This window comes from Bison bison, unplaced genomic scaffold, assembly GCF_000754665.1.
Source record: "Bison bison bison isolate TAMUID 2011002044 unplaced genomic scaffold, Bison_UMD1.0 scf7180017864376, whole genome shotgun sequence".
Lineage (NCBI taxonomy): Eukaryota > Metazoa > Chordata > Mammalia > Artiodactyla > Bovidae > Bison > Bison bison.
This window is the reverse complement of record NW_011494948.1, coordinates 8,589,353-8,613,464: the sequence shown is the minus strand read 5'-3', so window position 1 is coordinate 8,613,464 and position 24,112 is coordinate 8,589,353. Positions and strand designations below refer to the sequence as shown.

The following is a 24,112-nucleotide window of genomic DNA, read 5'->3' as shown; positions in this document are numbered from 1 at the left end:
CATCTATTTCCCATGAAGTGATGGGACCAGATGCCATGATCTTTGTTTTCTGAATGTTGAGCTTTAAGCCAACTTTTTCACTCTCCACTTTCACTTTCATCAAGAGGCTTTTTATAGTTCCTCTTTACTTTCTGCCATAAGGATGGTGTCATCTGCATATCTGAGGTTATTGATATTTCTCCTGGCAATCTTGATTCCAGCTTGTGTTTCTTCTAGTCCAGCGTTTCTCATGATGTATTCTGCATATAAGTTAAATAAGCAGGGTGACAATATATAGCCTTGACGTACTCTTTTTCCTATTTGGAACCAGTCTGTTGTTCCATGTCCAGTTCTAACTGTTGCTTCCTGACCTGCATACAGATTTCTCAAGAGGCAGATCAGGTGGTCCGGTATTCCCATCTCTTTCAGAATTTTCCACAGTTTCTTGTGATCCACACAGTCAAAGGCTTTGGCATAGTCAATAAAGCAGAAATAGATGTTTTTCTGGAACTCTCTTGCTTTTTCCATGATCCAGCGGATGTTGGCAATTTCATCTCTGGTTCCTCTGCCTTTTCTAAAACAAGCTTGAACATCAGAAAGTTTACAGTTCATGTATTGCTGAAGCCTGGCTTGGAGAATTTTGAGCATTACTTTACCAGAATGTGAGATGAGTGCAATTGTGCAGTAGTTTGAGCATTCTTTGGCATTGCCTTTCTTTGGGATTGAAATGAAAACTGACCTTTTCCAGTCCTGTGGCCACTGCTGAGTTTTCCAAATGTGCTGGCATATTGAGTGCAGCACTTTAACAGCATCATCCTTCAGGATTTGAAATAGCTCAACTGGAATTCCATCACCTCCACTAGCTTTGTTTGTAGTGATGCTTTCTAAGGCCCACTTGACTTCACATTCCAGGATATTTAGATTCATTTATATTTGGCATTAGGCAGCATTAGGCTTCCTGCCCCTCATCCATGTTTCCAGAGAATTTCAAGGACTGTTTCTAGCTCGTGGTCTCAACATTATTCTTATAGTTTTCAATGTCTGTGCAGTATGTCTACTGTCATGTTATGGAGGTTGTCTTTTGGCTTATTCATTGTACTAGAATTTTCTCATTTGAAATAAAGGGAAGGGATAGGAAAATGAAAAAGTAGAATTTATTATCCAGCTTATTTCATGCTCATTTTATGCCTATTTAGACTATAACTCATTTTCTTTTTTTCAATAAAATTAATTGAATTAAATTTACAAATTTCGCCTCAAATGACAAAGATTGACTAAATAGATTTCAGGCTTAGGTTTATGTAATAAACAATGATTTTCAGCGGATGAACTCTCCATATGATGTTTGGTGGTAACTATCACAAACCAGGACAATAATGTTTAAGAAACAGGAAAATAAATGAGCGTGTACTGTATAGTGCAGGTAACTCTGCTCAGTGCTCTGTGGTGACCTCAATGGAAAGGAAATCCAAAAAACAGGGGTATATGGATTCGTAGGGCTGACTCACTTTGCTGTACAGCAGGAACTAACGTAACATTGTAAAGCAACTGTATTCCAATTAATTAAAAGAATTAATTAAAACAAGAGAAACATGAAAGTCAAATTTTGGTGGGGAGGAGTGGGAGCGTTCAGAGTGGTTGAGAGGAAATAGAAGGATGTGGTATTACAGTGCAGTGCTGGCAGCTGAGCGTGCCCACCAAGTACCCGTGTCATCCTGTTCATAGTTGCATCAGAAGTGGGCAACGTGGGTCATAAGTCAGCAACAACATTCATGTGGATTAATGCTTTCTATAATAATGTCCCTCTAGTGGGGTGTTTGTAACACAGTGTAACATATCAAGCGTATTCGTATGTTTGCCTTTATGATTGCAATGTTTTGATACTGTGAGTTTGATATTTTGATATTGTGAGAAGCATGCACGTACTTCCCTGTGCGTACAAGCATAACCGTTTTTGTGTTCTCCTATTTGCGGAGTGTTCCAGTAAAGCCTCATAGATTATGCAGTCCTGATTGAAGAAAGTAGTTGTGCATGTTCTTATTTTATGACTGATGTGAAAATGCTGGATGTCAAGTGAGGGAGAAAGTCATGTTGCAATTATTTCTCCTTTTAAGCATGAGAGTGAAAGTGTTAGTTGCTCAGTCATGTTCAACTCTTTGCAACCCCCTGAACTGTAGCCCATCAGGCTCCTCCTCTGCCCATGGAATTCTCCAGGCAAGAATACTGGAGGGGGTTGCCATTTCCTTCTCCAGGGGATCTTCCCAACCCAGGGATCGAACTTTGGTCTCCTGCATTGCAGGTGGATTCTTTACCTTCTGAGCCACCATTCAAGTATATATTTCTTATGTTGATATATGTCAGTCTGTAGTTAAGGCAACTCTTTCATTATCTCCACCTGATACTCTTTGCTATTCAGATAATTGATAAGCAAGTCAGAGTTGTTTGTGTCATGAGACAGAAATAAATGTACAATGTTCTATAAAAATAATCAGGCTCATAAGATGATCTAGTCAAGGAACAGACAGTCAGGTTTATAGGAAAGTCACATACACAAGGAAAAACTCAGTTATCTTGTTATTTGTTAAAAGTTAGATAGAAAGACTAACTCTGAGATGGTAAGAGAAAGACTAACTCTGAGATGGTATACCTGGATGGAACCTGGATAGGTGGGTGGGAATATCAGATCTCCTGGAAGAGATGGATTTAGAGCTTGGCATTGAAAGTCTAATTAGTTAAATTAATCTTTTTTAATGTTGATTATGTGTTAATATCGTGCATTATAAAAGACTGGAGTGTAGCATTTCGTACATAGTACTGAATGACGTAGTGCTGAAAAGTGACGGTACTTTGTCACTTTTAAAAATGAGAATCCTAACAAATACCTGAAATGTATTAATATTCTAAATGATATTATATTTAATCCAATACTGATGACTCCATTACCTGACATCTATTTTAAAGTAATGAATATGTCAAAAAACACATGTATCTGTCAGGATCCAGAATAATACAGCTCCAACTAGAGTCCACTAGAAAGAATAAGATAGGGGAGACCAGTTATAATGATGTTACTGCTAAGTCACTTCAGTTGTGTCCGACTCTGTGCGACTCCATAGACAGCAGCCCACCAGGCTCCCCCGTCCCTGGGATTCTCCAGGCAAGAACACTGGAGTGGGTTGCCGTTTCCTTCTCCAGTGCATGAAAGTGAAAAGTGAAAGTGAAGTCGCTCAGTTGTGTCTGACTCCTAGTGACCCCATGGACTGAAGCCTACCAGGATCCTCCATCCATGGGATTTTCCAGGCAAGAGTACTGGAGTGGGGTGCCATTGCCTTCTCCCATAATGATGTTAGAATAGGTGAAAAGCCGGATGGCAGAGGCAACCCAGACATTCGCATCTGTAGGAGCCCCCTACTGCAACTAAGGCTGGAGGGATAAAGGGAAGATGTGGTATTGCCAGAGTCCTTAGAGACCACAGAGAGAGCGACCCACACTGTGAAAGCTAGAAAACAAATGAGACAGCCATTGCTTGGGGTTACTTGTTAAAACAGAAAGAAGGAAAGAGATACCTCCCCTTCTCCTTTCTTCCCACTCTGCATTTCCCAGCTCCCACCAGTGCCTCTAACTTGAAGCCAGTTGCTAACAGAGCTGGGAAATGTAATTTGCAGGAACAGAGGGAGGGATGTCTCCAAGGAAGCATTACCATTACATGGCAATTCTGATTTTGGAGGTGGGGTCGGGGGATGGAATTGAGGTGAGTTCAAAGCATTGATCTTGTGAGAGGGATTAAGTTTGCAGGATATTATCCAAAGCCTTATCATACTAGGTTTTCTTACTGGCATTGAGTTAACTAAATTTTTTTTTATCCTACTGGAAAATTTAGCTTGTATCTTTTCATCATAGTGTTATTGTTAGATGCTTTTGAAAATTCTCTACGAATGATCTTGTTGGTTAATTTTCAAATGTTAACATACTGTAAATGTCAGGAAGTATTTGATCTTTTCTAATTAGAGCCAGTCTTTAAAACCCAAAACAACAGGTGACAGGCTCAATTGTTCCCCTGCCAGTTAGTAGCTCTCACAAAAAATTATAGGCACCTTCTCCCTTTCCATCTTTTAAAGATATTAAGGATGGACTAGGAAAAGTTCAACTCCTCCTGGAATCAAGCAGTGTCTACAACTTGAAGATAATGATGTGGTTTCTTGGTTCTTTTGTGATTTTTGCTTCTTGGAGGTTTGGGTATGTGGCAGAGTTTGTAATTTGTTTTTTGATTGGATGGCAATGTCAGATTTGAAATGGCAGCATAATAATCAATTTGGAGAATTGAACATTAGCCATGTGTTATGTGCAGTGAAAGTAATCTTTGTGAGCATGGGAGATGAGGCTGTAGTGAAAAACTTGATGTTGGTCTGTGCTAAAATTTTGTCACATCTGGAAGGCATTTGATGTATAAAATTACATAGGTTTGATACCATATAGGCCTAAGACATATGGAGGGGACATTATGCAGAAACTTGTTCTTTTCCATATTCTTTAGCTTAGAGATTTTTGAATCATAAGGAGTCCATTTGAATCTCCATTAAAGATAAACTGAGTAAAATGACCAAATGGAAGGAATTTTGAGCACATGGTCAACAGCTCTGTGTCCTTATCCTCCCGATTCCCTTCTTTAAATTGATTAAGCACGGGGCATGCTCATCATTTTTTCTCATTTTCTAAGTAACCGTAGTAATGAATAGTGGATTCCATGGTAGGCTGCTGTAATAGACTTTTTATTATTCTTGCTTAAATTTACCTGCATTTTTAGCTTTCCTCTTAAAAAGATCATTTGAAGTAATATTGCCCCATAAAATTATAACAAATCATATTTCTGTTGGGTTATAAACTTTTCAGAGTTCTTTCAAACATATTATTCCACTTATTAGAATGGTTCTGACCTTGTCTTGAAAAAAAGAAGGAAAATCATATTCATTGAGCATTTTTTGGCTTTTATTTTATCAAAAAAATTTAGTTGCTTTCCTCTCATGCACAGTTTTCATTTGCAGGAGGAAGTACTCCTCATCTGTTTCCTCATTTTATCCTTTAAGAAAAATGTTAGTTCACATGATGGTATTATTCCAGCAGTTTTATTCCTGGTAAATTAACTTTTGTCTGAAAAGTAAGTTCTTTGAACCACTTATCAAGGAACTGTTAGGACATTTAATACTATTATCTGCCACATCAGCAAGCTTCCTGTTTCATCAAGTGACTTCTCTGATTTTTTTTCCTCCAATATTATGATAAAGTTATTTTATAAACAAAAGTAGTATGAATGTCTGATGTACAAATCTACTGTACCTTGGTAGAAAGCATATCATCTTTGTCTTACTCCATTACTCTGCTAATTATTATGCACCTTTGATTAAACATATAAGTTTATTTTTACATCATCATAGAGTTAAGAGCCATGATTTAATAATAAAGCAAGGATGACTTATTGATGGCATACAACTAGTAGGGTATGTTAAAAAAACCCACTAATTTCTTTTCTCTAAACTTGTGTAATGAGTATAAACATTTTAATGATTGGGCAAATTATATTTTACCTTCAACGATGGAGAAATCTGTTAAAGTGAAACATTTCTTTTTAAGAACATATGCCAGTGATAAAATGAGCACGGGAAAAAATAAGAATATGACTCTTTGGTCATTACATCATTTGCTTGTATTTGTGGAGAGTTTGCAGACACTAAAAAATACACTATATGTAGATAATAACCAAACAAGTAAAAATTATGACTGACGACTGCCAATTATAATTTGAGAAAGGTGAAAAGTATTTTAAGAGCTGTCAGCCATCAAGGTCCGGTTCACTGTGAAGAGTGGTCCTTTTTTCATCACATACTGATTGGACATCTACTGTATGCCAGGCAGTGAATAAGGCTAATGTGGATCTTGACCCCATGATTTTACACTCCAGCAGGAGACCTGAACACTAACACAGAACTTTACCTGTGTTGTTAGTGTTTTCAAGGGGAAGTATAGAGTGAAAACAGAGGACAACTAGCTAGGTGCTATTTTAAATTAAACTTTAAAGTATATTAAAAAAAAAGGCATTTCTGCACAAATATTTATGCATATTGTCAGTGTTGTATAAAGTTAATTTTTTCCCTCATTCCTGTTGAAAATGACTAAGGCTAAAAAGCTCTTACCTTTTTTAAATTCAGTTTTAAGTGATTGGGCAAGATGCAAAGTGATTCAGGCATGAAGTGGTTTGCTTAGGGTCAAAGCACAGGTATTGGTGGTTACTGAGTAGAACCCAGGAGTCTGACTCTCCAAACAGTTGTGAGAAAACATGTCCTGTTCCCTGAGAAGAAAGATTGCCAGCAAAATATTAGAAAGTCTTCTGTCTGGTTTTAATCTAGATAAACAATACTGTATTAAGTTTGGGGGAAATACAAGAAATGATATAGGGCTTCCCAGGTGGCTCAGTAGTAGAGAATCCCCCTGCCAGTGCAGGAGACGCAGGAGAGGGGAATTTGATCCCTGGGTGGGGAAGATCCCCCGGAGGAAGAAATGGCAACCCAATACAGTGTTCTTGCCTGGGAAATCCTACAGACAGAGGAGCCTGGCAGGCTACAGTCCATGGGGTTGCAAAGAGTCGGACACGACTTAGCAACTAGACAACAAGAACAACAGGAAATGATATAGCACGGATGGGCCACATGTACCCAGAGTGTGCTATGTGTAGGACTTAGAATAATGCATAAAGATCCCAGAAAAAATAAAGCATATAATGAATTACTGTGCCAGGCAGAGTAACCAGTGCTGTTCAGGACATTGATGGTAAGAGCATTTGTTTTTCGCCCTGGTTTCCTTTTAAGAGAACATTTCAGACCAATAGGATCACAAATGTTGCATTTGGTTTATGTTGAAATTCTGCATTGATTTTTCAATTTGCCTCCACAATTATGCTCTTGAGTCTGATGACATTCTGGTTTTCATTTTCAGATTCATATTTCACCAGCATTCTCTTTGCACTACATACCTTGCTATAAAATGCAGGTTTCGTGGTTTCCAAAAAAAAAGGATATTACATAGTATAGCTGAAATCCACAATGTTTCCCAGATGGGAAAGACAGAACATTCATCTCATCTTTTCCTCCTGGATCTGGTGGGGTTTTGGAAAGGGCTTCATTGTTTTCATGTGGCAGAGTGCATTGGCAAATTGTTTTCTAAAGTACGCAGTGGCGTGTTCTTCTAATATTATAAGATATGGGCAGCATTTATGAAAGATTATAAATCTTACAACTCTCCTCAGAAACTTAAAATACAGCTGGAAATGTTTTGCTTCCAACAAACATGCAATCTTCATAAAATTGGAAAAGAAATGTTTTGAATAAATAATGTTTTGGTTTATTTCTCTCTAGTGTGAGATCTATTTTTTTTAGTCAAAACCATGCCATAAAACTCCTCCTTCTTCTACACTAACACCCTTGCCTCTGTATTTATATTTTGCTGGTGCATCTATTTTTTTTTTTCCAGTTTTAAAGTATGCCAGATTGCTTTTCCTTGTTTTTAAAGATAGAAAACTGGATTTCTCCCAGGGACTCTTTCCCTAACTAGGATGGTTTAAAACCGAAACAAGGATTGAGTCAGTTAATTAATTTAAATGAGATTACAAATCAAAAACATATTACACAATCTTGATTTAATTACCGCATTTTATTTACTTAATTGAAAACACACTGTAGAAAGTTAGTAATCTTGACAATGACCAGTATAGTATCTTTACCTTCTATAAACTAAAGTCTTTGCAATCAAGAAGTTTAGATGATCCTGGTTGTGACCTTTGGTTCACTCAATCCCTGGATCAGTAGAGAGTCACTGAACTTAATCTTAGGCCAGAAAGGTCAGATACAATTATCCCTGCTTTCATTTGGGAGATTTTGGTGCTGGTTAATGAAGCAGTGCAAACTTCTGGTCTGACGTGTTGGCAGGTCTCATACTTCTTGTGCAGGGGTTGTCCCATCTGCATTGGTGAATAGTCTCCTGGCATGAATAGATATCCTCTCAAATGGGTAGGTGATTTTTTTCCCACCTTGAATTTCAGTGCCCTATATTTCCTGGCTAATCACTTGTGAACAAATTTTGGTCTTGAGCTCAAACAGATCCTTATTTTAATCCTTGAGATATGATGCTTTGAACCTAATCCTCCTGTTAAGCAGAAAGAGAAAGTAACTCTTTAAAAGAAAGTTTAATAATAGAACTAGTGGAATGTGTAGGATAAGAAATAGAGGGGATAGTACCTATCTACTCTCTTGTATATTTTTCTTTGGTTAAATAAGTTACTTTATCTGTAAGGAGCCTCAGCATAGCAATTTTTTTTTTAATAGCAACCTTTTTTAAATCTCTGTTTTGCTACGTTGAAGATACATTTTAAAATCCATGTTAACCAATACAAAATGAGATCTGAAGGTATGGGACCTCAGATGGAAAATAATATAGATGAAAATGCATAATTGAAAATATGTAAAAAGCCTTGTATTCCAAGAATTATATTGCATCTGCCAAAAGTGTTGGGAGAGATCTTGTTTCTCTGCCTGCTCAGTACTGAGTTTAGGGGAATGGATACAGACTCAGCAAAAATATGTGGATGGCTCCATTAAGAAAGTGACGGAGTTAACGACCACTTCCCGTGGACGGCTGGTTACCCGGGTTTTGCAGGGAACTTGATGCCGTATCATGGAATGTCCTATTGAGAATGGACAGACTGAAGCACCGAGGGAGAGTATGAGCGTTTTGCCGCATGTTTCCGTGCTTTTGAGAGATAAGGAAGCACTTAGTTTTCACAGGTTCTTTATGTTATTCTAATAACCATTTAAGAGCAGAAAAAGGAAATATTGCAAAACTCTAGTTTTGTGTCATCCCAGTTGATGAAAGAGCCCTCCATGAAAACTGAAGCTATATACATTTTTTTACTGTGCTGGTGAAAAAAATACAGCAAATTATGTACTTAGAATTGTGATTACACAAGCTAGCAACAAATGCCAGGGAAATCAGTGCTCATAGAAAGTAAACTCCCAAGGAGGAGGCAGGACAGTTTACAAAGGGATAGGGAGGTTTGTAGGAGAAGAATAGTTTTCTCCTCTGTCCTTGTAAAAGATGGATGGTTTTTGTCTTACTTTGTGTTTTCTTGTTATAAAGTACGTGGATTTGTATCCCTTCCCCTCAGGTTTTTGTTTGTTTCTTACATTGGCTTTTCTCTTTCTTAAGTTCTTCCTGGCATACTATATATGCAATTTATAAAAATATTCTATTTTAGTATGTTGGTAGTTAATGTTTTGGAGAGAAAGAAGGGGACTATTCTAAGCCTTTAGAAAACTCTCGTGGTATTCTTTAGTTGACAATGAGCTGTTTCTTTACCTGCTTAAAGCAGAGGAATATGACAAAGGGGCCCTTTATCACATGATGACTAATTTTAGTTCTAGCAGGAGGCTATCTGTAGGTTAACAGGTTACAGTGTGGATTTCATTTACTCTTCTGATATCCCTTGATATAAAAGCTATATTGTTAGTCACAGAATTTTAGAGCCAGAAGGGACCTGACAGGGTACCTTGTACAATCGCTTCTTTGCACCAGAATGATTATTTATAAAATTAATGCTTCTCAAATGTGGTTTTCTGTTGATACTCAAGTCATGGTGTCAGAGAATAAAATGAATTCCTAAAACAAGCGTCACCTTGGGGTAGAAAGACAGCCTGTATAGAAAGGTCATCAAAAGCTTCTTGGCTTCCTTCTTGCTTCCTGGAACCCCCCACAGATATCTCCTCCTTTTTGTAGGAGAAAGCCAAACATGAATTTCTGTCTCAAAATACTTCCTCTTATCTATCTCCTCCCATTTCCAAATATTTCTTCAAAAATTAAAGGGAGAACTGAGACTTACAATAGCCTGGGAGACCCACCCTGGGAATTGTGTCTCTCTCCCCTTTTCTTGTTACAAAAGGTTTGTCTGCTTGATTCTTCTCTTTTTTTTTTTATTGTGAATAATTTCTAAAGACTTTATTTATTCTAAATTGAAGTATAATTGATTTACAACCTTTCAGGTATACAGAACAGTGATTCAGTTATACATATACGTATTCCTTCTCAGATTCTTTTCCATTGTAGATTATTATACTATGTTGAATATAGTTCTCTGTGGTATATAGTAGGTCCTTGTTGGTTATGTATTTTATATATAGAAGTGTATATTTGTTAATTCCAACTCCTAATGTATCTCTCCCCTACTCTTTATCCCTTAATCATAAGTTTGTTTTCTGTGTCTGTGAGTCTATTTCTGTTTTGTAAATAATTTCATTTATGACATGTATTTTTAGATGTTTCTGCATTGAGGACGCAGGCCTAGTCTTTCTTTTATTCTAGTCTTTCTTCTCTGTGCACCTCTGTGGTTTATAGACAAATTATTTTCTGCTCGTTTGACAAACACATCTGTGAGACACTGTAGCAAAGTTTAGGGCCATGAAGCTAAGCAGGGCAGTAGCCCTGCCTTCATATAGTTCAGAATCTGAAAGGAATGACCTCAGCATGGAGGAACTTAGGGGGAAAAAGACAGGCACCCTGTGCGGAGACTCGGGGGCATCAGACGGAGGTGTGACACTCGTGGGACTGGAAGGCTAACGTGTGACCCAGGCGTCCGTAGGGGCCGGATCAAAGTGCCTTGAGTGGCATCCCAAAGTTTTTGAAGTTTCTTTCTCTTATGTATTGCGAATACATGTAAAATTTTAGCGGGAAAGAAGCTTAAGCAGTTTTAGGTTTTAAAGAGATTACCTTGGTAGTAAAGAGGAGTATGTATTAGGAAGATGTGAGATCTGTTCATTTTTCAAGACCCTGTTCCTGAGGTCACCTCCCTTTGATATATTTTATGACATGTCCTTACCTATCCGTCATAGGAAGAACCAATTATTTCCTCTTGATATACACTCACTTATAGCTCCTATCCTGGAGGGGGGCATGGCAACCCACTCTAGTGTTCTTGCCTGGAGAATCCCCATGGACAGAGGAGCCTGTCGGGTTACAAAGAGTCAGACACGACTGAGCAGCTGAGCACAGCACAGCACATAGCTCTTTATCATAGTGTGCATTAAAAAAAAATTGTGCATTTCTGTCTTAGCAACCTCTGAACTTCTAGAATGTGTAGATTGTATAATCTTCTTTTTGAAACAATATTTTAAGGGTCAATAATGAAAATTAAATGGAAATTTAATACATATTATGGAGAACTCATTATGTTCCAAACATTAGTAACTGGAATACAGAAGGTACTCCATAAACCTTATTGATTCTCATTTAATTGATGCTTACGTGAATGACCTTCAAAAATATCTTTCACAGTTGAGATGATCCGAGCACATCAGATAACTGGGTTCATCCCCTTCCACCTCTGCCCACTGCCCCCCCCCGAAGAAAGTTAGTACTCAGTACAAACATTTAACAGGTCATTATTTATTTATCTTGTATATTTAACAAACATTTTATTGGACTTCCACCAGATTATCAGTAGAACACTAGAATTTCCTTTGTTTAGCAATGAGAATCCAAGCTAAATATATTTAAAGCTGGCCTCTTTCTAAAGCATCAGTTAGTGTATGGACATCAGTGAGAGTAATAATTATTTACAATTTCAGTTAGAAAAAATGTGTAGGGATTTTAAGGACTTTTAAATTTCGGAAGAAGGTTGTGAATATATTGGTAAATGATGGGGGAGGAGGGAGATTAGGGGAGTGTAAAGTTCTCAGAAATCTTTAATTGAGTGAAATGTCATTTGGCTTTGCCTGATTATGAGATTGCTTCATAACCACTCAAGAGGCAAGGTGTCTTAATGGGTGGCCCATGTAGAGAACTTATGTTTTAATAGTTGCCATGTAACTTTGGACAAGTCACTTAGATCACTTAAGTATCCCAGGATTTTCCACAAAATTGAATCACTAGAGAAACTTGGTTACTTCTTAGGTGGGGCTTAGGTAGTAGAAGAACATGAAAGATTGGCTGCTTTTTAAAAAGGAGTGGATACGAGGATTGAAGGAGAGTTGTAAGTGTCATGTGTAGATGAGAACCTTTCTTAGCCCTGAAATCTTCAATTTGGGGGAAGAGAAATTGATTGCTTAAAAAGCATTAATTTAGAAATGGCTTCATTAACTTTTCTTTTTCCTAGAAGAAATATATTGTGTTTAATTACACTTCTAAGACAAAGATTGAGTAGTAGGAGTTTTATATGTAATACAAAATATATTTCAGTCCTACGTTCTGTCAAGTCGGAAAGAGACAAAGAAGTGTAAAAGATACAGATTGAGATCAAGGAAGAGAAAACAATGTGAAAGGAGAGATAGGGCTGGTTTGAGTCTGCTGCCTTAAAGAGCCCTTTTCCCTCTTTTTCTTCACGGCATCAGTGTCGCAAGACTCAGTGTGCTGGTCAGTTCACAGTCCCCATTCTGACCACCCTCCTTCTTCAGAGACTTCAGTCTTCCAGAAGGTAATTTTCACTCCTGACTTTTGAGCATGACGGCTCCCTGAGAGCCTCGAAATGGCAGCAGTGCCTTCCTCCCTTTTTGGGAGAGTGGGACCAAGGTATTTACAGAGGAATTCAAGAGGCACACACTTGCCCATCTTCAGTTAACTCAACACAGACAATTTTAGATGCTTACACTGGGATGGACAGACTTAGTCATATCCCTTTTCTCCCTTTCTTCCTGAAAGTCCATTAAAAATATTAGTCATTTTTTGAATGTGTCCTTTTTATGTTTAATAATATCTTTTATGTAATTAATTGTGTAAGAGGTATCTGACCAGTACTTAATGCTTAAAAGCTTTGCAGTGATTCTGTAAATTAGGTAGTATTATAGTTAAAGATGAAGACCCTAAGAGTTAAGTAATAAGATCACACTGCTACTGAGGGACAGAGCTGGGATTCACTATAATACGTGAAGTGTGGGTACACACACATTCGCACACACAACTTGAACAAACGGTGGAAGCAGTTAAAGAAAACCTTTGGGTATAGAGTAATTTGACCTAGGTGGTGGATTGGAAGGGTTTAGATGTGGTCTGAGTAATTCTTTCTCTGAAGTTAACCACAATAACAGTTCATTTGTGGTTTCTCTGCCAACTGCAACTCCCTGGTTACTTCCTTTTCCAGCAGTTGGAATTAAGTTACCACCGATATGAGGTGACATAAGAGTTAAGAATAGATTAGAGTTAGAATTTACTGTTGGAGAAGTAAGTGTTCTCCTGCTCACTCCTTGAGGGGGCCTCTTCTGTGTTTTGGGGATCCCACTTATGCTATTTTACTTCACGAGAAGGCACAGACATTGGACTATGAGGGAAAAACCTGTCATTGTGTGTCGGTAAATGCCAGATTATTTTAGAAAGTGGCATTGTTAAAAGCCAAGTATACGATTCAAATTTAGGGTCTCCTTCAGCTTTCCCTCAAATGTTTGTGGTTTTTTTTTTTTTTTTCCAGAAATTTCATTTTTTTTCAGTGGAAGAAGCTGTTGTATACAGTTGTTGCAAATGGGGGTAAAGGGTAATTTGCAGCAGAAAGAGAGTTTTCCAAATGGGCTATTGTGGTAACAGGGTGTGTCATTGTTCTAACGAAATACTTTCTTAGGAATGGAAGAGACCTTAATTCTTTACTGGTCGAAACTTCAGCAACAAGATGTTGGGAAAGAATTTTGTGTTCTGTTCTGAAACTGGTTTAACTAAACCTGCTGAGGCTCACCGGGAGCATACAGCTCCTGTGCCCTGCAGATGGACAGCCTTAATCTGCCTCCTGTTGTGTTGTCATGAAGATGGCATTAACCTCTTGGAGGGATGAAGACCTCGACTTTCATAAATGTAAAGAGTTCTACTCTATGAAGTAGACTTCCATAAATGTGAAGTAGCTTTATTAAACATAAAACACGGGGATGCCCTGGTCAATGGGTACACCATGTAAGTGGAAACTTCTCAAAATGTTAGAGTCACTTGAGAATTTAAGCTGGAATGTAGTATCAATTCTGAGGGACATTTGTCAGAGGAACTCGAGGCAGAAATAGCTGAGGCTATACCAAAATCGTGTAATTTATCTTTCTTTTTTTTTTAATGTAGCTATCATACTCCATGCCTGGAAAGTAGCCCATATTGTACCATCTTTTATGGGCAGAAAGAAAGAGAAAGATTGATCTCCTAAGTTAGAAGTCACTGAGTCTTGCCTCAAAACCAGAAAAACTAATAGAATTCATGGGAGATGAGACAAACCTTTTGAAGAGAATCTTATTCTCTTTGACTGTCTGGAGTCGACTCTAGCCAGAACTCAGACTGCAGGAGTAGTCTTTAAGTGGTTTCTTTTCCATTTGGGAAAATTAGAAATAAATTGGAGGATAATGTGGGAATCATTAAATATATTTACTAAGATTTTATAAAAAGTGTTCTAGGGCAAAAAAAAAGAGGGGGGAGGGAGAAGAAAAAGAAAAAAGGTAAGGATATGGGAAGAAGGGAAACAGTTCTAATTTCAGCATTAAATCTAGTTAGCAGGCATGAGGCGAAGGACAGAAATAAATAACCAAGTTTTATACAAAAGGAAGTCAAAAGGGTGTCCTTGCATTTAATATTAGAAGCAGCAGTTGCAGTATGTTAATAACTTCAATGGAAGAGCAGAGTAGCCCTGCTGAAAAACACCAGCATGTTTCTGCTTAAATTAGACTGGATCCCTGTCTTAGGTGTAATGGCCAGGTTTGGGGAAAGAGACTTTTGTCTGTGGCCACCTGTCACATTTGTTGAAATTCACTATCAAGTTCAAAATTGCCTTTCCTAGGCAAGCAAAGAAAGCTTGCTGAATCTGAGCCATCCAGCCCAGTGCATTCACAGCCGTGAACAGCACATTGAGGAAGACACAAAAGAAGTAGACAGAATCTCTGCCTCTGCTTAGGAGCATGCAATTTAGTTGGGGAGACAAAACTAAACACTAGAACCAATAAAAGAAGATTACAAAGCAACTTCCAAGTAAGTGTATAATAATATGGCACAAATGACACAGATAAATGCAGAGGGGACATAGAGGAAAGAGGAGTGAGCCAAACACAACAGTGTCAGATTAGTTAGGGAGGCATGTTGCCTAACAGTACTGTAGCTTCTATGTCCCTTTCTGTATCATTGATGAGGAATAACGTGGGATAGGAAATTCAGATGTTCCGCATTGATCTCTTTCTCCTTATCTGCCGAGTCTGTCTATCACAGATGGAAATTAAATTGATCCAACAATTTACTCTCCACAAAGCCATGTTGGTTTCTACCTAGTAATTTATGCTTTTCTTGGTGTTTGTAAATCGATTGCTATTATGGGATGCAGTCAAATCTGGGCCTGGATCCAGTAGGTTGGGGGATTATTGGAGTGGATATGTATGTATGCACGTGAAATCCTGGAAAAATGGACTCTAGTTTCTGTGTATTTTTACTCATTGGATAAAAACCCTTTCAGGTTTTTTAAAAAAGCATGTTTCACTGCACTCAAATTGCATTTTTAGGGAATATGTCTGATTTGTTTCATATTGCTCCTGACAGGCCCAGCCTTCAAGTCACCTTCAGTGGCATTTTCTCCAGACCTTTTGTTTTAAAAAAGCCTTTCCCTACCCCATGAATATTACAGATCTCTACATTTTTTTTCTCTCGACAAAGAAATATATATATACACACACACACGTATCTACAGATGTTCATGTAGTTTAATAAAATATTGATGCTGAAAGGCTTAGGAAAGTATGCTTTATTTAAACACTTGACTTCATTGTTCTACCTTAAAAAATTTTTTTAAGTCCTTCTGCGGATTGTGAAATTCTTTCAAAACAAATTAAAAAGAAAACATTTTCTGTGATTTCTTTACAGATTCTGGACAATCAGGAAGTCCAAGCCACAATGATCCTGCCAAGAATCCTCCAGGTAAATATGTGTTCCAGGACGTTTGCAATCTGACATTGTTGGAGAACAAAGGTACCACTGTATAGATAAACACCCCTTAATTGGTCAGCTGCCTATTTTGTTCTGGAGGGCAGGTATGATCGGGACAAGATGTGATTCTATTCAGACCCTTCACAGTGGCAAATGCCTCCACATTGCCGTCATCACTATGTACCTAATCACTAATGTTTTACTTTTTGTTGGTGTTTTTTTGAAAATGAATATGCATGTATTTTATAGTTGTGTATCCTTCAGGTGCTAAAAGGCACTGCTGTTTGAAAAGCCAAAAAGCCTTCTTTCTTTAAAAATGCACAAGAGAAAGTAAAAATTTTCATGTTCATTATAATTTATCAAATCTCATTACTGTAAAAGGTGGGCTCTGGTGGTGGTTGACTGTGTCTTCATGAGGAGTTTTTGCAAATGAGTTTTTATTCCATAAGGTTCTTAATAGAATTCTCAGAATCAGGAAATAATGAAAATCAGGCTTTTCCTTTCGTGTAATGTATGCCCAATACTCTCTTGGTTTTCAGAAGTTGTTTCGGATCTAAAAATGACTTTTATAAGAAATCCTACTGTCTTTATGATTTTGTTTTTCCTAAGTTTGAAGACATAGAATTTTGATGTTGATTTAAGAGTAGTATCTTTTCTCATGCAGTAAAAACTAGTGCAAAGAAGAATTTCTAAAATTTTAATCTGATAAGATTTTTAATTGTACCTCTGACTTTAGTAAAAGAATGCTCTAAGAATAACGTAACGAAAACAAAAGCAAAAAAAAAAAAAAAAATTCAGATCAATCACATATACCCTCCACGTCCCAAAAGGATCTCATGTGTCTTTTCATTGAAAATAAACCCCAGGTTTATAAAAGGTAATGATAAAAGTTTTCACCGGTCGACCTACTTTTACGTCCTTAATTTCTTGATCTTCCTATCATAATACTTTGCTAATCTGAAATTGAAATACCGGAAAAATCCTCAAAACTACAAGAAAATACGTCAGAACAGTCTTGCTTTAAAATGATATTAGAAAGATATAGCAAGTAAATACATAAGTAAAGATGCAAAGTCAATACAGTTTTTCTTCCTGAAAGACTGAAGGCAGGATTCTTCCTTGCCTACATTTTGTTCTTTATTTTTATCTTAAGAAAAATTTTTTCACCAACATATTAACTTCTTCTATATTGTACATGATCATATTATATGACAAAAGTAGTATATCCTTCAAAGATAAAAAAATCTCTAGTTATAGATTAAAATGTATACTAAGTTGATTTTTCTTTACTTTCATCAAAATCACTTAATATGACTACAAATTGCTAACAAAACATTCAAAAACTGAAAGAATTTAAACGTAATTTCCAGTTAAATTGATGATTTTATTTTTTATGTGGATGAAACCACAAAGGTGAATTATTTAGAATATACTAAATTTTGTTAGAAATTTTCTAAAGTTGAGAAAACGTATCAACTTTACTAAAATTTCTTCTTTTTAGTTGACTAACATTTTCTCTGTGTAGCATGATAACCAAAAGTGAATTGTATCCAAACATTTTTTAAAAGCTTCGTTACTCATTTTACAAAGAACTGGGAAGGAGGGAAACCTTTTCTAGAAAAAGAGTTGATAAGTATTGTAAGTCAGACTAAACAAAGGATATGTTCTTTGCATTTGAATGACAGCTTGGTTTGAAATTAATAAAGCTGTTATTGTTTGAAATGCATTTCTGAACATGTACAGAGAGAATCATGCTCACTTAAAAATGTTCTGTGCTTGAGCTGAATGAATAATCTCAGAATAGTTATGCAATGACAGAATTTGATTTTTCAGTATTTGTTGAGAAGCTTGCTTAAATTTTTCCTTTACTACAGTCAATGTAGCAGTTATTAATGTATCTGTTTCCATAGACTGTGACTAACAGAAACAATCAAGATGAAACATCTCTATTTTTTTTCCTATTAAATTTTCCTTAGAAATCAACCTTTTGAGAACTATGTCTTAAGACTGGAATATTGTAGGTAAATGCATACTATGATTAGTTGAATACTGTGTACATGTAAATTGTACATTGGTTACCAGTTTTTTCAGAAAGAGAATATAATAAAACATATAAAATATCAAAATTAAGTGGAATAAAATGAGAATTTTCTTTGATGATTCAAAAGCATTCCGTCATTTTAACTTGCTTTGTGTATCATTATATTTTGTCTAATAGTACAGATTATGAAGGAATTCTGTTTGATAAAAGTAAGAGTTTGTTCTGTAATACCTGAAATAAATCAAGCCGCTAGGAATATTAAATAGTTTCTAATTGGAAATGTGCAAAAATCATAACTTATTAAGATTTTTGTTTTGCAATCAATAGGGATAAATTATACTTATTATTATAAGCTCTTTTCATAAATATAAGCCTGTTTGGTATTTTTAGAGCATAATTTATCTCTAGGAGCCTCTGTTCAACTGCTTTCTGGCTTTGGCTGAAGTGTGAAATCTCCGAAGTTCAAATTTAGTATAAGAAGAAGGGTCCATATCTTTATGGACAAATTCAGTTTACTACCATATGCAATGAAACAGTCATATCGCTTTGCTGTTTGTATTGTTGTAGCAAAGAGAAAGTAAACTTTTGAAAAAGATTGCCTTGAGTGGGAGCACTGTCTTGTCGCTGCTAGTTTTCCACTGGGAGATGAGCAACCTCTGGACATTGCCACCTTCTTCTGTGTTTATTGCATAACAACTTGGGAAGAGACAAACATTCAAGATCTTTTCAAGGCAAAGTCTCTTTGAAATCTGTTTCCCTCTGTTGACATGAAGGTAGAGATCACGTCCAATCCTCCTAGAAGTACAGGTGCATGGGTCTCCCACAAATGTGCCATCCCTCTGGCTTGGATTTTCTCCAGCATCAGACATGACTGTCTGACATGGACACACTTCCTTGCTGATTCAGAAGAACTTCCGAAACGTGACCTTGAAGCTCGTCATACTGTAGTATGGAGTCTATAGATAGGCTTTTAGTTTTTTAAACTGAAACTAGTGTTTAGTGTTGCCTTCTTGAGATTTGTATTTAGTAAGCAAACTAGTCATAGGTATTTGAACAAAAGCTATACATTTTGGGGGAGGAAGAATATTTGATACTTACTATTTTTAAATGCATTTAAATAGTTTTTTTATCAAGAAAAAATAGAGATGTTTTATCTTTCTGTTTCTTTTTAAATAATAAAATAATATTTTTTATTATTTAAAAGTACAAATAATGTATTTTTTAACATTAACAATTAACATTAACAAATAATTTGTCACCTTATATCCTTTCTGGAAAAAAATGAAACTAAAGAAATACTTGAATAAGTTAAATAGTCTTAGTAGTATTTCCTTATACTCTTACTATTTTGTGATTTAATGTTTTGTGTTTATTCTTTATTACATAGTGGGGATGGGCACTATAATCTTTTCTGGGATAAGCTGCCCCAAAAGTCTGACTTCATCCAAGGATATGACAGGATCATTTTGGTTAAGAAACAGTAAACTACTTCATTTTTTGTATGATTCACATTTTTCTTATTTATTTTGGGGTCAAAAGTTATATGTTTATATCTAGATGTTTCTTTTTGAACAGTAAATTAATCCCTTCTAAGCAATAGAACTGCAAGAGTCCGGTCTCAACTATAGCAAACGACTGTTGTGGACCAAAAGAGAATAAAGCATTAATTAAGGAACTTAGACACAGACCTAATTTTATTTTGAATGATTAAAACCTCCACTTTCACTTTTAGAAGGTGTGTGATTGGATTGTATTCTTTTGAAATGAACTTTGATGTGCTATATTACTTTGTGTCTCTATATTCCTTGGGCTCTGAACTTTTAGAGTTCCCAATCCCAGTCTCTTGCCCAGTCCTGGGGTAGTTGCTTTCCAAGGAAAACAAGACAATCTAAAAGTTGGACTTTGCCCCTCAGTCAGCTAGAAGTGGATGCCTCATTTTGGAGTGCAGGAAGAGTATAGGTTTGTGGGGAGCTGTCTCTTGGAAATATAACAAGGAAACATTGAATCCTAGGACACTTTTTGCAAATTCTATACTGAGAGCTTATGAAGCATTCTAAGTATCACTAACCAGAGCTTTCTTACCTAGAAATGACATGGACTTATCCTACTTTTCTTTTTTGCAAAATTTGTCAGATGCTTGTATTGTTTTGTGAGGTGCTTTTGTGTGTACTTTGGCAAAACCTCTGGCAACTATTAAGATCATATATTGGGTAAATGTCAAATAGTTTGTCATTTTGTATCCTTTCTGGAATAAAAATGGAACTAAATAAATAATTGAATAAGTTAAATAAAGGGTATCTATTAACTAGCAATATGCTTATCTTTCATTTAAGACAGTATTTTATGTTTATATAAATACCATCTTTGAGAGATCATACAGTATTTGCCTTTCTCTAACGTATTTCATTTTAGCATAATGCCCTCAAGTCCATCCATGTTGTCCCAAATGGCAGGATTTTGTTCTTTTTATGGCTGGATGATATGCTATTCTATATGTGTACCACATACATATCACAATTTCTGTATTCATTTACCCACCAATGGACACTTAGGTTGTTTTTGTATCTTGGCTACTGTAAATAATGCTGCAATGAACATGGGAGTGTGTATTTCTTGAATTTGTGTTTTCATTTTCTCAGGCATAGAATCAGTGGATCATATCATAGTTCTATTTATAATTTTTAAAGTGATTTCCATTCTCTTTTCCTTAGTGGCTGCCCCAATTTACATTCCCACCCTTTTCTCCATAGCCTCTCCAACACTTGTCTTCTCTTTTTGATAATAGCCATTCTAACAAGTTCAAGGTGATATCTCATTGTGGTTTTGATTTGCATTTCCCTGGTGACTAATGATATAGAGCATATCTCCTTTGGAAAACATCTATTTAGGATTTTTGCCCACTTTTAAATCAGCTTCTTTGAATCTTTTGCTATTGAGTTGCGTGATGTCTTTATATATTTTGGATATTATACCCTTATCTGATATATTATTTATAAATAGTTTCCCCATTCAGTAGGTTGCTTTTCATTCTGTTGATGGTTTCCTTTGTTTTGCAGAGCTTTTTAGTTTGATGTCGTCCCACTTGTTTATTCTTCTTTTGTTGTTGCTCTTGGTGTCAGATTTTAAAATCACTACCAAAAAAAAAAAAAAATAAGATAAAATAAAATCACTACCAGGGCCAACATCAAGCAGTTTACTGTGTTTATTCTAGAAGTCTTATGGTTTCAGGTTTTACATTCAGAACATTAATCCATTGACTTAAGTTTTTAAGTACAATCAGATAGTGGTCTAGTTTCACTCTTTAGCATCTGGCTGTCCAAATTTTCCAGTACTATTTATTAAAGAGACTGTCCTTTACCCATTGTATATCTTGGCTCATCTGTTAAAAATTCAGTTCAGTTCAGTTCAGTAGCTCAGTCGTCCGACTCTTTGTGACCCCATGGACTGCAGGATGCCAGGCCTCTCTGTCCATCATGAGCTCCCAGAGTTTGCTCAAACTCATGTCCATTGAGTTGGTGATGCCATCTAACCATCTCAACTTCTTTCATCCCCTTCTCCCGCCTTCAATCTTTCCGAGCATTAGAGTCTTTTCAGATGAGTCAGTTCTTTGCATCAGATGGCCAAAGTATTGGAGTTTGAGCTTCAGCATCAGTCCTTCCAATGAATATTCAAGACTTATTTCCTTTAGGATTGACTGGTTTGATCTCCTTTAGTCCAAGACTCTCAAGAGTCTTTTCCAACACCACAGTTCAAAAGCATCAATTCTTCAGTGCTCAGCTTTCTTTATGGTCCAACTCTCATATCCATACATGACTACTGGAGAAACCATAGCTTTGACTAGATGGACCTTTGTTGGCAAAGTAATGTCTCTGCTTTTTAATATGCTGTCTAGGTTGGTCATAACTTTTCTTCCAAGAAGCAAACGTCTTTTAATTTCATGGCTGCAGTCACCATCTGCAGTGATTTTGGAGCCCCACAAAATAAAATCTGTCACTGTTTCCATTGCTTCCCCATCTATTTGCTATGAAGTGATGGGACCAGATGCTTACTCCTTGGAAGGAAAGTAATGACCAACCTAGATAGGATATTGAAAAGCAGAGATATTACTTTGCCAACAAAGGTCCGTCTAGTCAAGGCTATGGTTTTCCCAGAAGTCATGTGTGGATGTGAGAGTTGGACTGTGAAGAAAGCTGAGCACCGAAGAATTGATGCTTTTGAACTTTGATGTCGGAGAAGTCTCTTGAGAGACCCTTGGATTGCAAGGGGGCCCAACCAGTCCATTCTAAAGGAGATCAGTTCTGGGTGTTCATTGGAAGGATTGATGCTGAAGCTGAAACTCCAATACTTTGGCTACCTCATGCGAGAGTTGACTCATTGGAAAAGACCCTGATGCTGGGAGGGATTGGGGGCAGGAGGAGAAGGGGACGACAGACGATAAGATGGCTGGATGGCATCACCGACTCGATGGAAATGAGTTAGAGTAAACTCAGGGAGTTGGTGATGGACAGGGAGGCATGGCTTGTGGTGATTCATGTGGTCGCAAGGAGTCAGACACGACTGAGCAACTGAACTGGACTGAACTGATGGGACTGGATGCCATGATCTTATGGTTTTCTGAATGTTGAGTATTAATCCAAATTTTTCACTCTCTTTCACTTTCGTCAAGAGGCTCTATAGTTCTTTTTACCTTTCTGCCATAAGGGTGGTGTCATCTGCTTATCTGAGATTATTGATATTTCTCCTGGCAATCTTGATTCCAACTTGTGCTTCATCCAGCCCAGCATTTCTCATGATGTACTCTGCATATAAGTTAAATAAGCAGGGTGACAATATACAGCCTTGACATACTCCTTTTCCTATTTGGAACCAGTCCTTTGTTCCATGTCCAGTTCTAACTGTTGCTTCCTGATCTGCATACAGATTTCTCAGGAGACAAGTCAGGTGGTCCGGTATTCCCATCTCTTTCAGAATTTTCCACAGTTTGTTGTGATCCATACAATCAAAGGCTTTGGCATAGTCAATAAAGCAGAAGTAGCTATTTTTCTGGATCTCTCTCGCATTTTTGATGATCTAATAGATGTTGGCAGTTTGAACTCTGGTTCTACTGCCTTTTCTAAATCCAGCTTGAACATCTGGAAGTTCTCAGTTCATGTACTCTTGAAGCCTGGCTTGGAGAATTTTGAGCCTTTCTTTGATAGCATGTGAGATGAGTGCAATTGTACGGTAGATGAACATTCTTTGACATTGACTTTCTTTGGGATTAGAATGAAAACTGACGTTTTCCAGTCCTGTGGCCACTGCTGAGTTTTCCAAATTTGCTGGCATATTGAATGCAGCACTTTCACAGGATCATCTTTCAGGATTTGAAATAGCTCAGCTGGAATTCCATCACCTCCACTAGCTTTGTTCGTAGTGATGCTTTCTAAGGCCCACTTGACTTCACATCCCAGGATGTCTGGCTCTAGGTGAGTGATCACACCATTGTGGTTATCTTGGTCGTGAAGCTCTTTTTTGTACAGTTCTGTGTATTCTTGCCACCTCTTCTTAATATCTTCTGCTTCAGTTAGGTCCATACCATTTCTGTTCTTTATCGAGCCCATCTTTGTATGAAATGTTCCCTTGGTATCTCTAATTTTCTTGAAGAGATCTCTATTCTTTCCCATTATGTTGTTTTCCTCTATTTCTTTGCATTGATCGCTGAGGAAGGCTTTCTTATCTCTCCTTGCTATTCTTTGGAACTCTGCATTCAGATGCTTATATCTTTCCTTTTCTCCTTTGCTTTTTGCTTCTCTTCTTTTCACAGCTATTTGCAAGGCCTCCCCAGACAGCCATTTTGCTTGTTTGCATTTCTTTTCCATGGGGGTGGTCTTGATCCGTACCTCCTGTACATTGTCATGAACCTCTTCTGTCCACATTTCTTCAGGCACTCTGTCTACCAGATCTAATCCCTTGAATCTATTTGTCACTTCCACTCTATAATCATAAGGGATTTGATTTAGGTCATATGTGAATGGTCTAGTGTTTCCCTGCTTTCTTCCATTTCAGTCTGAATTTGTCAGTGAGGAGTTCATGATCTGAGCCACAATCAGTTCCTGGTCTTGTTTTTGCTGACTGTAGAGAGCTTCTCCATCTTTA

At 37.0% G+C, this 24,112-nt stretch overlaps 1 protein-coding gene across 9 annotated transcripts in view; it reads left to right on the top strand.

Annotated features, from left to right (window-relative positions):
- The window catches only part of NFIB (nuclear factor I/B), a 257,564-nt gene that overhangs the window by 126,680 nt on the left and 106,772 nt on the right, over positions 1-24,112 (top strand). For all 9 annotated transcript variants that reach the window (XM_010857013.1, XM_010857020.1, XM_010857017.1 and 6 more), the window contains exon 3: positions 15,874-15,927. In XM_010857013.1, coding sequence (XP_010855315.1) covers positions 15,874-15,927 — 54 coding nt within the window. The remainder of the gene's footprint in view (positions 1-15,873; positions 15,928-24,112) is intronic.